The 15,676-nt window shown below is 39.7% G+C and overlaps 2 protein-coding genes across 4 annotated transcripts in view; both read left to right on the top strand.

Moving 5' to 3' along the window:
* The window catches only part of LOC107081863 (protein FAM57A-like), a 54,262-nt gene extending 45,920 nt beyond the window's left edge, over positions 1-8,342 (top strand). Inside the window, exon 5 of the mRNA XM_015370193.1 lies at positions 264-8,342. Coding sequence (XP_015225679.1) covers positions 264-560 — 297 coding nt within the window. The 3' untranslated portion in view covers positions 561-8,342. The remainder of the gene's footprint in view (positions 1-263) is intronic.
* Positions 8,343-10,364: 2,022 nt separating this feature from the next.
* LOC107081870 (smoothelin-like protein 2) overlaps positions 10,365-15,676 on the top strand; it is a 17,010-nt gene continuing 11,698 nt past the window's right edge. For all 3 annotated transcript variants that reach the window (XM_015370213.1, XM_015370212.1, XM_015370211.1), the window contains exon 1: positions 10,365-11,224. In XM_015370213.1, the coding sequence (XP_015225699.1) occupies positions 10,796-11,224 (429 nt within the window). In that variant the 5' untranslated portion in view covers positions 10,365-10,795. The remainder of the gene's footprint in view (positions 11,225-15,676) is intronic.

Here is a 15,676-nt window from a genome sequence, read left to right as displayed (position 1 = left end):
TTGTCTAAAGATTTTCCTTAGATGAATAGTGTTGGGTCCTTCCTTCCTTCCTTCCTTCCTTCCTTCCTTCCTTCCTTCCTTCCTTCCTTCCTTCCTTCCTTCCTTCCTTCTGTCTGCAGCGATGCTGCTGGTGTAGTTCATGCTCCTGTACCTGATTATTAAACTGATATTTTTCAGCCATATTTTCCGGTTTCATTGTTGGATTCTGTCTCTAACGGCTTCCTTCTTCTCTCCCCTCCCCCCCCCACCCTCTCGTCCACCAGCTCAGCCTCCAGGACTGCTGGCTGCATAAGGCCAACGGCGGCATGGTCCTGGTCACGTTCTTCATGTGCCGCATCGCTCTCTTCCCCTTCATGTACTGGATGTACGGCCGCCACTATGGCATCCCCCTCTACAGCGTCCCCTTCCACCTGCCTCTCTCCGCCAACCTGGGCAACTTGTGCATCCTGGCGCCACAGGTCTACTGGTTCGTGCTGCTCTGCAGAAAGGGCTACCGGCTGTACAGGCGAAGCCGCGGGCCGCAGTCTCCTCCTGTGGCCGACGGCTCCAAGGAGGATTGATGTCCAGTTTGCTCTCCCTCGATCAGGCTGCTCACTCAGCTACTAACTCAACCCCATTATCGTGCTGTAGTACACCAGGACTGCCTGCTCTCTCTCCCTCCACTACTCCTGGGCATTTTCCCATACACTCCTCTGTAACAAATCTGTTGCCTAATCGGATCTCTGTTTGATTTTTATTTTTTAACTCTCAAGTGCTGCACTCTTCCACACTTAGAGTCCTGGAGAAAGGTCACCTGGAAAAGGAGAAAAGCGGAGTGAAGGGGACGAGGGGGGAGACTTTATCTTATCTTTCACTCCTGCTGTTTTAACAGCTGCTGCTGATCGGGAAGGTTTGTTACAGCGAGAGGCTGTTACCACAGGTCGTATTTAAATTTATGGTTTTATTACAGTTCGGATGGATGTCACGTGGTTTTGTTTTATCACCAGTGAGCTGTGATCCATGGGCTCTGCCAGCGACATCCGCCACCTCATCTACATTTCACAGCTGCACGGTTACAAATCTGCTTTATTATTCCAATTATACCGATTGGTTATGTTTTTCTTATTTTCAAGAGAGAATACGTTTCTTAAAAGTGTCCGAAGTTTCAAGGGCTTATTTTTATGATCTGATTTCATCATTTAAGTCGCCTTGAGGAAAGCCTTCGGTTGGTCGTGGGGGGAGTTTAAAAGTTTTCATTTACAGCTGTGTTTTTTTTTTATTGTTTTCCAATGTGAATTAGCATTTTCATGGCATAAACTCAGTTTAGGTTACACTGGAGCGCCCCCTGTGATGCTGGGAGCGGTGGGAGCGGGACACTGGGGAAACGATAATAGCTCAGGTTCTGGTTCAATACTAGTTTCTCACCTGGACAGACTTGAGACGAACTCGTAAAGTGCGGAAACCCACTTTATGGACAGACAGAAGCGTTTCGGCGTGCGGCTTTCGTCGGGGTCATTTAACCCTTTTCGGTAGTTTATTTTCAAACGGCTTTATTTAGATCAGGAAGCAGTGAATATCAAAGCCAACCAGTCACGCTTGCATATAGACAGGCTGACCAATGAGCAGTTAAGGGGGCGGGGTTTGTTGTAATATAGCCTTTTAAGTTCAACCTTTAAAAAAAAAAAAAAACACTTTCTATTTAGATTTAGCTGTTTGATTTTCATGACGAAGGCAATACACTGAAACATAAGTCTGCTATTCAAACATGATCTATAGATGTTACAGCTGTGGCTGATTAATCCCCCCCCCACTCCAGAAATGTCTGGATTTTACATGTCAGCTGCAGACGTACGTTGTCAGAGCAGAGCGCCACGGTGAAGCCGTCTGTTTTTTGCCCAGAGCAGCTGACAAGAACGGCCATATATCATGTTCTTTTAAAAGATTTAAATCATGTTTTGATTTAATATTAAATTTATTTTCTAGCTTAAATTAAACCTGCTCTACATCTTAAACGAAAATGACCATTCCCTGATACTAATAGATATTTATCTGAAAGATAATCAGTACTTTTTGATTTTTTTTCTTTTTTTTTGGTTGTATCATGAAATTTGTATAGAAAGATATAATTATATTTAGTTTCAGATCTAGGGTTTGATGATAGGTTTGTGTTTAAGAGGGGTTATTGTTTCCTGTAGCTTCACTCTATGCAGCAGACACCGAGGTGCATGCACTATGTGCAGTCAGGGCGAAACCAAGTGAGCCACTCATCCCATGTCAGATTTAATCTTCTATTTCAGTCAACCGTTGTCTTTAAACGATTTAGTCCACTACTGATGGTTGAGACTGCAGCTGAGCTGACTGCTGACCGAATCACGTTCATTTGGTTTTTACCATCGCTATCAGTAACAGCTGAAGATCTGGCATTAGGTTAGCATCTGTAACACTAGCCCGAATGAATTCACATAAGCTATGAGACAAAGCAGAGGTGTAGCAGAAAAGTGGGTGAAGCTGAGCCAGGATGTGCTACTGAATTCAACTTCTTGTTCTTCTGGGGACGACGTGTGGATTACTGATGGGTTCAAAGTGGCAGATGTTCTGCCTGCTTAAAAATATATATTTTTTCTGTTTGGATGGAAAAACGTAATTTCATTTGAAATATGTTCAGCCTGCAGTGAGTTAAGAGCCCCGTACTCCCACCCCACCCTGCCAACATCGCTCATCAGTGACTCTTCTTCAGGTCAGAAAAGGACCAGAGCAACATCTATCGCTCTGAAGGCTTCATTGCCTCAGTTAAGGCAGGTTTTGTTCCTCTCTAATGAAACTATGAAGAAGGTCTAGCTATCTGCGTCTTATCTTGAGCTCCTCACTCACAGTGAGAGCTCTGCTATGGGAGATCAGTTTAAACTGAGGAGAGAGTAGAAAGCAGACGGGTTCTTGCCACCATTGCTGGAAGCATTCCATGTTAACAGCTTTCCTGTCTTCTCTCCTTGTGCAGATCAGTGTTTTCTCTGCACACCCCATCAGTCTGGCTTTCTTTCACCTCAGACCCTGCAGATGGTTCTCTGCTCACAGTCGCTGTTTCTCACCTCAGTATATCTGCTCTCTCATCCATTTGGTCCATTGCCAGTCAGGTTAATGGGCTGTAAAGGTGCAGGAGGTTGCAGAGTCGAGTGAGTCCTCTGCTGCCCCCTGCTGTCAGGAGATGTTGCTGCTTTAGGACAGCTGTCTCCAGCCTTTATTCCAGTTTGTTTGCTTTATTTTTTAAATCTGAGGTTTTAAACATAACCTAGATACCTCAAAGCTTAACTGTTATTTGTTGTTGCTTCTGTTCATACAGGTATTTTGCTGTTAAAGGTTTGCAGGGAGTTCCAGCTTCTGCTGCTGTGTGACTCTGAAGTGAGCCGTTCTCTACTTTCATGATGGTTACAGGAGCCAGAACAAGTCTTAAGATGATAAAATCAACCCATAAAAATTAATATAAATGTAGCATTTCTATTTAAAAGCCATGAGACCCATTTCATTACATTATTTCAATGTGTTTTGTTGGCACACATTTCTGAAGATGACAATTTCATTTGGTCTGAGAGTTTTCTGCTGGAAATTGCCACTTTATTGGGTACCCCACTTTAACCAGCAGACTGCTGGTTGTTTATTAGGTAGATAATTAGTTCCACTGTTACAAATGTGATCATTGACTCCATCTAAAAAAATGCATCTTATTAAATTCTTCCTTGATGAATCAAAACAAAGACGGCTTGCATTCAGGATCTAAACTCTGCAGAAACCCTAATAGTCTGAATACACCTGAAGTGTTTTGATGTGAAACAGCATCTGGAGCTGCATAATTTCATTATATAAGATAAAGATTTATTCTTAAGTCTTGCATTATTAGATTATTTTAATTTTGGTTTTAAAAACCATAGGTCAAGCTGCTCAATCCAAACATTACTGACAATCCCCTGCAGCTGTGTGCATTTAGGGATCTAGATATGAAGATGATTTGTTGAAGCTCAGCAGCAGAACAAGGAAGAGATTTAAGTCTTAACATAAAACCTTGGGGGTTTCACCTATGATCGGTTCATAGACTGTGAAATAGAAAAAGAAACAATTTACTGAGCAGCAGCTATGTGAAGGAAAATGGCTCCTTGCTATAAGAACGGGTCAGACTGGTTGGAGATAATGGAGGCAGCAGTGGGTCAAACAACCTCTTGTTCCAAACAAGGTCAACTCAGCGTACAACCTTGAAGCAGATGGCTCCAGCAGCAGAAGACCTCACCTGGTAGAACTCCTACCAGCTAAGAACTGGAAACTAACAACCTTGAGCTTCAGCTGACAGAGCTGGAGGTCATGGTTGTGTGAACTAAAGTGTCCCTTAGTCCTTGTTGAATCCATAAACCAAAGGTTTAAAGCGCTTCTGAAGGCAGATGGGGTTCAACTCTTAACTTTTAAGGTGTACCTAATAAAGTGGCCAGTTAGTGTATCCCAATTTAACATTTTTGACCTTCTAACGACGTTCAATCATTACATACATTTAAGGTCTATGTATTGTTGACCACTGACGGCTTTCTGCTGTTATTTAGAGTCAAGGTTAGCATTGGTTGCTAACTTTAGCATAAAGGCTAATTTAAGTTGTCATTGAACAGATCTCTGTTGCCTCTGAAATTCAAATAAACTTATTTAATTACACAAACTGATGCGAGACGCTAAAACCATGGTGTTTTACTGCAGCGTTAGCTTTAGCATTCCTCTGCTAATTATTTATTGCTGGGATACATCAAGTTTCAGGTGTTCGCTAAGTTGTCGCTATGGAGGGTAATTAAACTTCAGCCACAGAGTAAATTAAAATAAAATACATTCCTTATAGCTGTCAGAGTTAAATCACAAGCATAAGCTTCTTTTCAGAAATGCTGTCACTTAATGCTAGCTATTTTGTTAGCTTGATGCTAACGGTTTAGCAGGTTTAACAATCTTTTTTGTTCCCTGCATAAAATAACTGTGGGTGATTTAACTCCAGTGTGTCTGAGTAACATCAAAAATGCTTTAAAGAGACAACTTATATTAATTGCTTCCCAAAAACAAACCTATAAAGAAATTTCTTATCTTTTGCTAACAATTGTCTTAAAACGGTTGCTCCACTTTACAATATGACTACCCTTATAACTTAAGTCCCATTGATAGCTGTTTGCAATTTATAAGGCAGCAATAAGCAGCTTTAAGGCGCTCACTATTCATTGAGTCAGGACTTCAGTCAAATTATTGACTAATTGGTCATAACTGGTTTATAAAGTTTGCCTAATAACCACTTTACTTACTAGTTGTACATTTATAATGGTAGCCATGTTGTAACGTGATGCCGCAGTAACTAATTTCTGGCAATCAGACCTACAAACGGCTCAAAACCATCATAGTCAGTTGTAGTAAAGGTCATGTTTCATTGTTTTGTTCAGTTATAAATAAAAATATTCTCGTCTTTGGTTGTGATTTGCACATTAAAATTAAAAGCATCAGTACAGGCTTTAAATAGCTACTTTATTTGTCTAACCTGTATCATAAATACAGGCTTTTGAGTCTTGAGTCTTGAAAATGTTTAAGATTCCAGACTTTGTGTCCCCCCTCTCTGTTTTCTAAGAAGATAGAATTCTAATTTAAAGGAAAAGCAGTAAAATAAAAAAAAATAAAGGGGCTTTTACTTGATTTGCTTGATTGTTTTTTGGAGTTTCGGCCGGAGAAGCTGCAGATAAATGCGCCCATATTGTTTTGTTGGTAACTTTTCCAGATCAGGGTTTTTGCTTTGCAGAGGTTTTCTAAACTAGGTTAGTTTGGATACCAAACATATTTAATTTTTGTGGCTTTTTTTTAGATATTTTTTATTTTTACTATTCTAAGAAAATGAAGATGACAAACCAGTTTCATGGATATGTGTCTAATGTAGAGCATTTCATTCCAGATTTCCCACATTATATTGTATCTATTTGTTTAAAAAAAAAAAAAAAAAAAGCTGATTGAAGCTAAGATGTCTTAGATGTCAGTTTAAAACTAACCCTGTGAAATGGGCCTTGGAGTGTGTTGAGAAAATAGTATCGAACCCCACCATATGGCAATATCTTCAGCCCTTCGCGTTGCTCTGTAATGTTCACAGGGTCCAGTAAATGTAGCGTACAGAAGCGTTACACTGAGTCGGTCAGACATGCAGGGCATAGCAACCTGAAGCAAACAGCTGTGGAGCAGACAAGATATTCAGCTCATTATTTAGATTATTTTAAACCCTGGGGAAAGCAGCTCATCCACCACAAAGCTGGCCCCTTTTTTTAGTCTTAAAACCCGCAGGTTAATTCATTTAACAAAAAATCTGTTTTGGATTATTCCTAATAAGGATGCAGCCAATCAGCTTCCTCTATTTTCGGCAGGATTCATTTTCTAAATCAAAACATTCGTTTTGTTTTGTAGATTTTAATAAAAATGGATTATTAGTCTGAAGCTGGCCCTTTTCACATGTCGCCACCAGGGGTCAGCACTCACACTCTTAATCTTGCTGCAGACTGTACAGCTTTCCTTTAATTTTATTTATTTAATCGCTTGGAGTAAAATGTTACATAAATTGTTGGGACGAGGTTGATGCGTCCCCGTTTTTGTTCCTTAAAGTATAAAAAATGGGAAAATATTAAGTCCTTTACAAATTTACCAATGAATGGAACACTGATGAACGCTTGTTCTTGATTAGTTGAAAGATTTTTGCTAACAGTTACAGTTAAAAAACACTCTCATAGCTTTAAGTTATGACAGTTATCATTACCAAGCTACAAATGTTCCTCTCTTCCTTATTGTTACCATTACAGTTTGTACACTAACAGTTTAAATTTGAAGCTACAACATTTTGTAAGTGTGTTGTTGGGAGTCCTGTGCAGCAGCTCGGTTTGCTTTTACCTCATGCTGATTCTGCCGGACACTCGCATCCATTTTTTTCAGTTTTCTTGAGCCGTGGGGACAGAAAAACAAAACTAGCAACAATATAACCCAAGTAAAGAAAAGCTTGACCCTCTATTCCCTCTAAACTGAAGAGGATAATTAAAATAAAAAGGAGGAATATCTTTACCTTCTACTCAGCATTAGGCTGAAAAAAAATCCCTTTTTACCACAAACACTCTGCATGTGGCTAAATTGAAAAAAATATATATATATCAGAATAATAATTATTACTGGGACTGAATTTGATCTGCTGACAGTGAACCAAACTTGGTCTCCGGTGCCTTGTAATAAATCTATTTGTGATATATCTACAAAACTGAGTTTAAAGAGCTAAGTTGGCAGGTGGTGTTTACAGGTTGTGGCTGTGTTTATTATGATTTTTATTTTTATTGAAAGCATTTTGATGTTCACAAAAAAAAGGCTCATTAAACAGAAAGGTTTAATTTTATTTCAAAGTTCTTGAATCTTCATTTATCAAGAGATTTATAGCGGATTTATGATTTGATGAGGTGAAAATCTGTTTTTTTTTTTTTTACTTTTCAGACATAATTTAGTTTCTTTTTTACTTTAAGATAAAAATGTTTATTTTATTCAGGTTTAGCTTGTTTGCTGTGACTGTTTCGTTAGTCCAGAGGTGTCCAAGTTGTGTGTCCAGCAGCCCACAGAATAGGTTTTATTGTTGTCTGCAACTGCAGTCCAGGAACAATGCAAATTTTGTAGGGATTTTTAAAGTGAGATTTTATCTGGAGGTACAACAAAAAAACTTACTTAACCATAAACACACGTTTAGCTTTTAATTGTATTTCAGAGCAATTGGGACCTTAAATATCCTGTGGGTTAAAAACAAAACCAGATCTGGATTCTGCCTTTTAAGTGACTCCAATCCTGTTTTTGTTGCCGATTAAGGAAAAGAGGCAACACTCGTCCCCATGGGCGTCCAACTTTTAGTAAAAGTAAAACTCTTGGGATTCAAATTTAGCTACTTTGTTGATTTCATTAAAATGTGGAGCTATCTAAATAAACGGACAGTTTCAGCTTGCCTGTGATTTTATCCGCCTTGGCGAACAGTTTGGACACCTCCATCTTAGTGAACGTGTTTGTTTTTGACGTTTGGAGTTCAGGCGTGACTCTTTCCATATCACTATCTGTCCCCGGGCGCAGCACCTTCACAACCTCCAACACTTCCTGCCCCACTTATTTTTGATAACACTCTAATTTTTCATACATATATAAAATATATCTCAGATTTAATGCATCTGTCCTTTCTTTGTAGAGTGACTTTTTTGAGGAAAAATTTTCCTATCTGAAATGTGACTAAACTGTTTTATGAAATGAGGAGTTGTGTACTGTAGCTTGTGAAATCAGAGCACCCCTTTAAATCCAATAAATTTCATTTGATAGACTGTTTGCTGTTTGATTCCTCTCTTCACCCATTCTAGTTTATAAAAGTTTATATGATTTATATTCTATTAGATAGTGTTTTACATGTGAAATAGCTTCTTATTCAGCCTCCTTTTTAACTTAAAGAAAGTTTTGTTCAGATGAGCACTTTGGAACGTCAGCTACAAAAAGCCCAGTTACCCTCAGCCATTCTTCGAAGAAGGAAACTGTCCGACTTAAGCACAAGAGTTTATCTGGACAAGAAGATGTGGTCTCACCTAAACTCGCTGACAGAAATAGTTAAAAGGTTTGAAATTGGCTGCAACTGTGAGGGAAAAAAAGTAGGAGTAGGGTTCAGGATTGTCTTTTTATTGCCTCACAATGTGAAGGAAGACGTAGCGGTGGAATAAAATCTGATCTTGGTCTTCTCCATAACAGAAAACCTACCTGCTAACTGTTTTTTTTTTTAATGTCATGTCCTACCATCAAAAAAACGTTCAAACTTAAAGTTTGATCAATACTTTTGGGAATTAAACTGCACCTGTAAGCTCTGGATTAAAACGAAGAATGAATCTGTGGGAAAGCATCGTATGACTATAGTTATGCATGGCAGAGGTTCTGTGATTCTCTGGGTCTTTTTGCAGAAAATTGATCCCTCCAGACTAGGGTTGTCACGATACTAAACTTTTCAACTCGATACCGATACTAAGGAAAATATTCGATACTCGATACCATTTTCGATACCACAAGGATAAAAACAAAGACTCCAAAATTCAACAGAAATATTTTCATTAATAAATAAATACAATAAACAATAAGAACAATATTTAGAAGTTGTATGCCGTGCACAATATTAAGCAAGCCTGATAAAAAACTTATAAAATTAAGTGTTCCTTCCTTGGCTATGCTTTGCACACATAACAATGACACTAGCCAAACCGGTTAAGAAACAAAAATAAAACTGAAAAGTGCGTAGAATTATTCAGTCACACAGTGTTCTGAAAGTGCATTGTCCTCTATTCTGCACTTTAGATGAATGACTACTTAGGTGCCACTGGTGGTGGCACTGTATCGATACTTTTAAAAACCAGTATTGTATCCAGATACGTTTCATTATCAATACTTTTTTGAGTATCGATACTTTTGACAACCCTACTCCAGACCTAAATCCCGTTTAAAAAAGTTCCCAGTGCTTCGCTTTAGTTTTTTGAACATAGAATTATTAATTACATTAATATTATTAATTGGTCAGATATAAGCAAATAAGGTAGGACACAAGTAGGAGAAAAAACAAGGTAGGATGGAAGGACACAGGGTCTAAAGAAGGGAAAAGATGAAGGACATGAGCAAGGATCCAAGGAAACAAGGCAAAAATAAATGTGATCAGAGGTAGGATACCAGCCAAAAAAGCAAAATGGAGGACTTATGGAGGGGTGGTGAGATGAAAAGAGTTTGGAAATGCAGTAAAACGCACAAAAATCAGGAGGAAAGACAAAAAAGATGTAAAATCAAATGCAAAAATGAGAGACGGTCTGTGGGAACCTGGAGGAGAGGAAGGGCTTCACTGGAAAGATACAAAGTTGGGTAGCTGGAAGTAAACGGGGAAGGAGGAGAGACACAAAATTAAGAGGATAGGACAGGAAAAACATTTAGTTTCTTTCAGATTTCCTATGTCTGAAAGACGGGAAATCTGGAGAAATCAAAATCTCTTCCAGCATTTGGTTGAAGTACCCCTCAAATAATTTCTATGGCCTTATCCTGACCCTTAGCCCAACCTAAATTCAGTCAACTGGTCCATAAAAATACCTGTAAGTCCCCACAATGTAGAATATTCCTGGGAATTTGGCTTCACATTTTCCACACATTATGACTACATGGCCACACACACACACACACACACCACTGACACCCACAGTTCAAATGGCAGCTGAAGGGGAAGCAAACACCTACATAATCCTGGCCCCTCCTTCCCGTTTTATCTCTTCCCGCCCCCTTTATGTCCCAAAATACAGACGTGAACCTGCTGCACACCAGCTCAGCAGCCATAGATAGCTCAAACAACAGAGCGGGCTGTGGGGGGGCAGCAGGGGTGGGCGTCCTGCAGCAGATGGGAGCAAGCAAAAAAACTGGACTCTGTGGAAAGGTTGGTTTGATGGCTCTCGCATGCGTTTAGAAACTGATCCATTTTCCAAAGTGTCATTCAGACTCTTTCCATGACTCATAAATAACAAGCAACCGCACTTATCCTCAGACTGGCAGGGAGGGAAGCTGAGAGAAGTTCTCCATGGAGCTCAGCAGGATATCTTTAAGTTTCTGCAACAGGAATCCTGCTTCTGAAGCATTAGAAAGATCAACAGGAAGTTTTCAGTAATTTGTTAGGATTAGTTAAGAGTAACATTTTAAAGGATTGGATTTAAATAAGTAGGGAGGGTGTGCATCCAAAGAAGCCCTGAAGGTCACTAGAGAAACCATGGATGAAGCTGAGGTAGGAGCTCAGGAGGTAACGGTGAGCCAGGCTCTTGCTGGGTTCAAGGTCACGCTGGAAGCTGCTGTGAGGGAAGTTCACGTGGACGTGAGCGCCTTCAAGCAGCGCATCGAGCAACGGATGGACGAGCTGTGTGTGTCCAACCGGCCCTTGACCGAGGCGGTGTCCAGACTGCAGGAGGAGAACCTGCAGCTCAGGGCCAAGCTTGAGGCGCTGAGCCACCTGGTGGAGGGCCTCGCAGGGCTGAGGAGGAATGATAAGGAAAGCCGAGAGGAGACGGGGCTTCCTAACTGTGTTGGACCAGAATCTGGTTGGAGTGTTTCTGCACAACCTGGAGCATCAGGATCTGCTGCTGCAACAGAAAACATCCCTGCTCCTCCTCCATGGAGACAGAGGAGACATGCAGAAACTAATGTGAGTATAATCTCTGCTTCTTCCACAGCAAAACCCTGGCCTAATGATTAAAGATGCTGCACCCTAATTTAAAGATCTGGATCAGTGGTTTTCCATCTTTCTTGATCCAAGTCCATTCTTAATCCAGTAATAATCCAGTAATAATTCCAGAAAATACCAACAGTTTCTGCTAATTGCAGCAGGTGGAAAATGTAGGAGTACTTTCAAAGCGTTAGGCCTTAATAAGTGTTTCTAAAAGGCTAACATCTTCTGAAAGGTCATCATTTTTACTAAGGTTACTTCATCAGACAGGAATTAACGTCTCAAAGATGGAACAGGGCCCTCCGTAAAAAAAGAAAAAGCTACTGCAGATAATATAATTAAAAGCAATCTTTGTGTAATTACTGTTGGTTGGTTAAGTTTCTGATTAGAATATACATGCTACACTAAAAAATGATCTAGAAATGATTTAAAATATCTTAAATTAAGTGTATTTACCCTAATTGGAGTAGCTAAATTAGATAGTTTGCAAATGGAATCAGTATTTGTACTCTTAAAATAAGATAATTAGATAATATGCACTTAAAAAAGGACAATGCAATTGTGTTTTCATATTTTAAGTGTAAATTGTTTTGTTCCATTGGCAAAATGTCTCTTTTACTTCCTCAATCCAAAGCAAAAGCAATTATTTTAAGAATTAATTACTTATTTAGACTTTTTCCAGTGTACAGCTGAAATCCCATAGGCTGGTTGTCTTTGGGAATATTAGTTACGTCTAAGTGGTCAGTTGAACTGGTTGAGGAGTTTTTTTTATGGTAAACTATAATTACTGAAGGTTAGGGTCAACCCTCATGAGAGTTTCTGCTTTTATAGAGGGGTTCAGTAGCGCACTGAAAATAAGCAGAACCTGCAAAAAGCCTGAAGAATTATCAGAATCAAACGCAATGAGGAATGAATTAATTCCTTGTAAAACAATTACACTGGAAAAATGATCTAGAAATGATTAAAACCTTCTTGAATTAAGTGTATTTACCCTTAATTTGAGTGGATAAATGAGATTTGCCAGTGGAATGAGTATTTTCACTCTTAGAATAAGATAAATAGATAATATGCACTTGAAATAAGACAATGCAAAAGTTTTTTTTCTTACTTTAACTGTAAATTGTTTCATTCCATTTGCAAAGCGTCTCACTTTCCTCCTCAATTCAAGAAAAAAAATGCACTCATTTTAAGACAAAATGACTGTAGATTTAAATTTTTTTGCAGTGTAGCTTCAGGTTAAGTGCCTTGCTCATTGGCATATGGCAGAAATAGCTGTCTGTCTGTCTCATTGAGTCCCAATTCTTCATAATTAGAGCTATTACTGGTTTATTTTCCTTCTTAAAGCAGAGATTGTCAATGCTTCTTAAACCTCCAGAATAACACCACCATTGTGGTAGCTCTACAGATATCTAACCTTTAACCCCAAAGAGCACAGCTTCATCCTAACAACTCCACTACTCTACTATATATATATTAGCTAGTTAAATTAGCTAATTTATTTGCATCAATGTTGATACATTTGGCATTCTATATGCGTCTGATTGTGTAAGTCAGGGTTTTTAAGAACAAAAAGATCACACTAATTATGAGGTCTCAAAAACTGATTCATCAAATATGATAAACTTGGTTTTAAAGGGTTAAAATAACCAAAGCGTACTACCTTCGGCACTAAATAGAAGTTTGACTTCTTCATGATTTCTTTTATTTTCTGCAGGGATTAGTACAGATTTTATTTTATTATCTAAACGAGAAAAGCAACCAGAAGCGGAGGACCGCTGCAGAGAGCTGGTTGTGTAGATCTTTAACCTCTGACCTCAGAGTTGCAGCACCACCTTCCCGCCTCACAGCAACAGATACGACCAAAATAATCGTTGCTGATTTTAAATGTAGCACACCAATGTAGAGGTTTTTAATTTTAGCTCAAATTTCCCCCGAAAAAAACCCACAAGAGCCTGTTTCTTGTCTCTTTGATGCCCATGTCCCCCTTTTTTTTTTTAGCGGCAGGTCCTCCAAAGGGCATGTGTATTTTTGGGTCAGTGATTAGGGAATGGGCTGCAGCTCTGGGTCTTCCACCCTTATCTGAGGCATCCATGGTTCTGCAGCCATTACTGGGGGCAGAGGCTTTAACTACAGCCCAGAATGCTGCTGATTACATGTTTAAAACAACAAAATCAGAGATCGCTCTAACGTCAGCGCACCTACCATGTGGAATCTCAAGACGTCATTCAAATATATAAATAGGCCCACCCCCATAATCACTCGGGAATTTAGCCTTTGAGCCAAATTGAGTCTCAAGTCTCCTGATGGAAAGTCTACGTCGCTGTCAATTCAACCCATCAGCTCGCACACTTCAGAGAGACAAGCAGCTGTCCTCTGGAAACACACACCAAGCCAACATTCCTCTCTGCTGAGGTCAACCTCTCTTTAAGGTCAGCCGTGTCTCCCCCACCAACACCCCCCATCTCCCCGTCACTGAGCAGGTAAAACCCTCAACCATTTATCTATGTTTTCATCACTTCAATCGATGCTTTTTAAGAAGATCATCTCCCACAGTGATGCTTAATATTTCCCACACCTGCCCATTTTGTCTCTATATTAACCATCGGGTGTTTTTATGTCAACATGCTAATAGTGAAGATGTACATAGAGTAGAATGGAGCCAGAGATAGACAGAGGGATAAGAGCAGTAAATAAATTTGTTGCTGATTTTTCCATCTTGAGCTCTGATCATAAGATATCAGCCATGATCTGAAGACATAGAAGTGAATTTAAGGTAATAAAAGTTTCTGTCGGTGGGCTTGGAGATGAAGAGAAGAGCTTTGATATGTTGAAGGATCTGGAAGCAAAAGGGCAAAGGTGGTTCGGCCACTGGGAAATCTTCTTTCCAGGTATTTTTAATCGACAGATTCTGAACTCTCCTTCATTTCTGAAAATGAGTTGGAAAGTATCTTTTGTGACAAAGGTGTGTTTCTCATACACGTTCTCATTAGAGAGATTACTTCTATCCAGAGATGAACTCTTCTTAGAGAAGCTTACAACTTTAACTTTTTTACTGACACTTGAAGAATTGATCTTTATTTGTTTCAGTTCATGCACCGAGCAAACTACCTCTGTAATCCTTAGGTTTTTTTATAAATGAGGAGTCCCGCAGGGGTCTGTTCTTGGTCCACCTATTTTTCTCTCCACCTGTACCAGTTCTGGGCCGCGCTATGCTGCAGAAAGTGTAGCTGTTCTCAGCTCAAAGCCGAGTCTTAATGCACAGCATTGGTATATTCTATAGAATGTGTCAGTTCCCTCACGGTGGCTTTCTTCCACAGCTCAAAAACCTGTTTTAATAGAGAAGCTGCAGGTGGATGGATGCGCAAATTAGTTGCAAAATTATTTCAGAATAAGACAAGAGCAATCTTGATTCCTGGTGGAGTTTACCGCTCTTTATTATTGTCCATTATGACCTGCTTTATGTGCATGGTTGGCATCACTGATATGTATTTTCCAGAACTTAAAGAACCTTTTAGATGTTTGCTGGGTTCATTTGCATGATATGCATCAGTCATAAGCATCTAACTGTGGATTTAGCTTTAAATTCTATCGGGGGTGTTTGGATGAAACTTTAAGTAAAGCTTTTTTTTAAATTAAAAACGAGCTATATGTTTGTTTTTGTTTTTTCCTGCCGAAAGCATGTTTGCATGTTTCTGAGATGGACTGAAAGCTGTGAGGAGGTAAGGTTTTAGTTGGAGGTTCAGGAGGATCGGCGAGGTCCCAAATATCAGAGCGGCAATAATCTCCCCCCCGATGATGGATTGATGCAGAAGCTGTATGGTGGCCAGAGGTCTGCATGCCTCTTAGAAGCAAGAGGCATGATGGGAGGCGGCAGAAGGGAAGCTTATATCCTCATAGTCACTTTGCAGCTCTCAGCGTGTGCCTCTTACTTCCAAAGCATCCATTTGGGTCTATATTGGGATGTAAGAAGAGTGCAGCGGAAACTCTTACAAATCTAAAATAGCTCTCAGTGGGAACCCGGGTTTGTTGGCCACAGCTGTCATAGAAGGAGAAGCTGTTAACAGCTGACCGTCCCACAAGCAGAGAAGTGTGCTTAAGCCCACAGAGAAACAGATTTACTGCTAATAATAACCATTTAAAATTAGGTCGAGCATCTCGGCAGCATGCAGGTTCCACCATCACCTTCTTCTGTGAGCCGATTTCTAATAACTGAAGTGAAGAGTTGAATATCTAAAAACCCAAGATTTTTAACATCAGTATCTACTACAAGACTAATATGGGTAATAATTCCATCCATTCATCCATCCTTCCATCCATCCATCCATCCATCCATCCATCCGTCCATGCACCCATCCATCCATCCATCCATCCATCCATCCATCCATCCATCCATCCATCCATCCATCCATCCATCCATCCATACATCCGTCC

This window comes from Cyprinodon variegatus, unplaced genomic scaffold (genome assembly GCF_000732505.1).
Source record: "Cyprinodon variegatus isolate N-32 unplaced genomic scaffold, C_variegatus-1.0 Scaffold43, whole genome shotgun sequence".
Lineage (NCBI taxonomy): Eukaryota > Metazoa > Chordata > Actinopteri > Cyprinodontiformes > Cyprinodontidae > Cyprinodon > Cyprinodon variegatus.
Note: the sequence above shows the minus strand (reverse complement) of the source record. Positions and strands in the feature narration are given on the sequence as shown.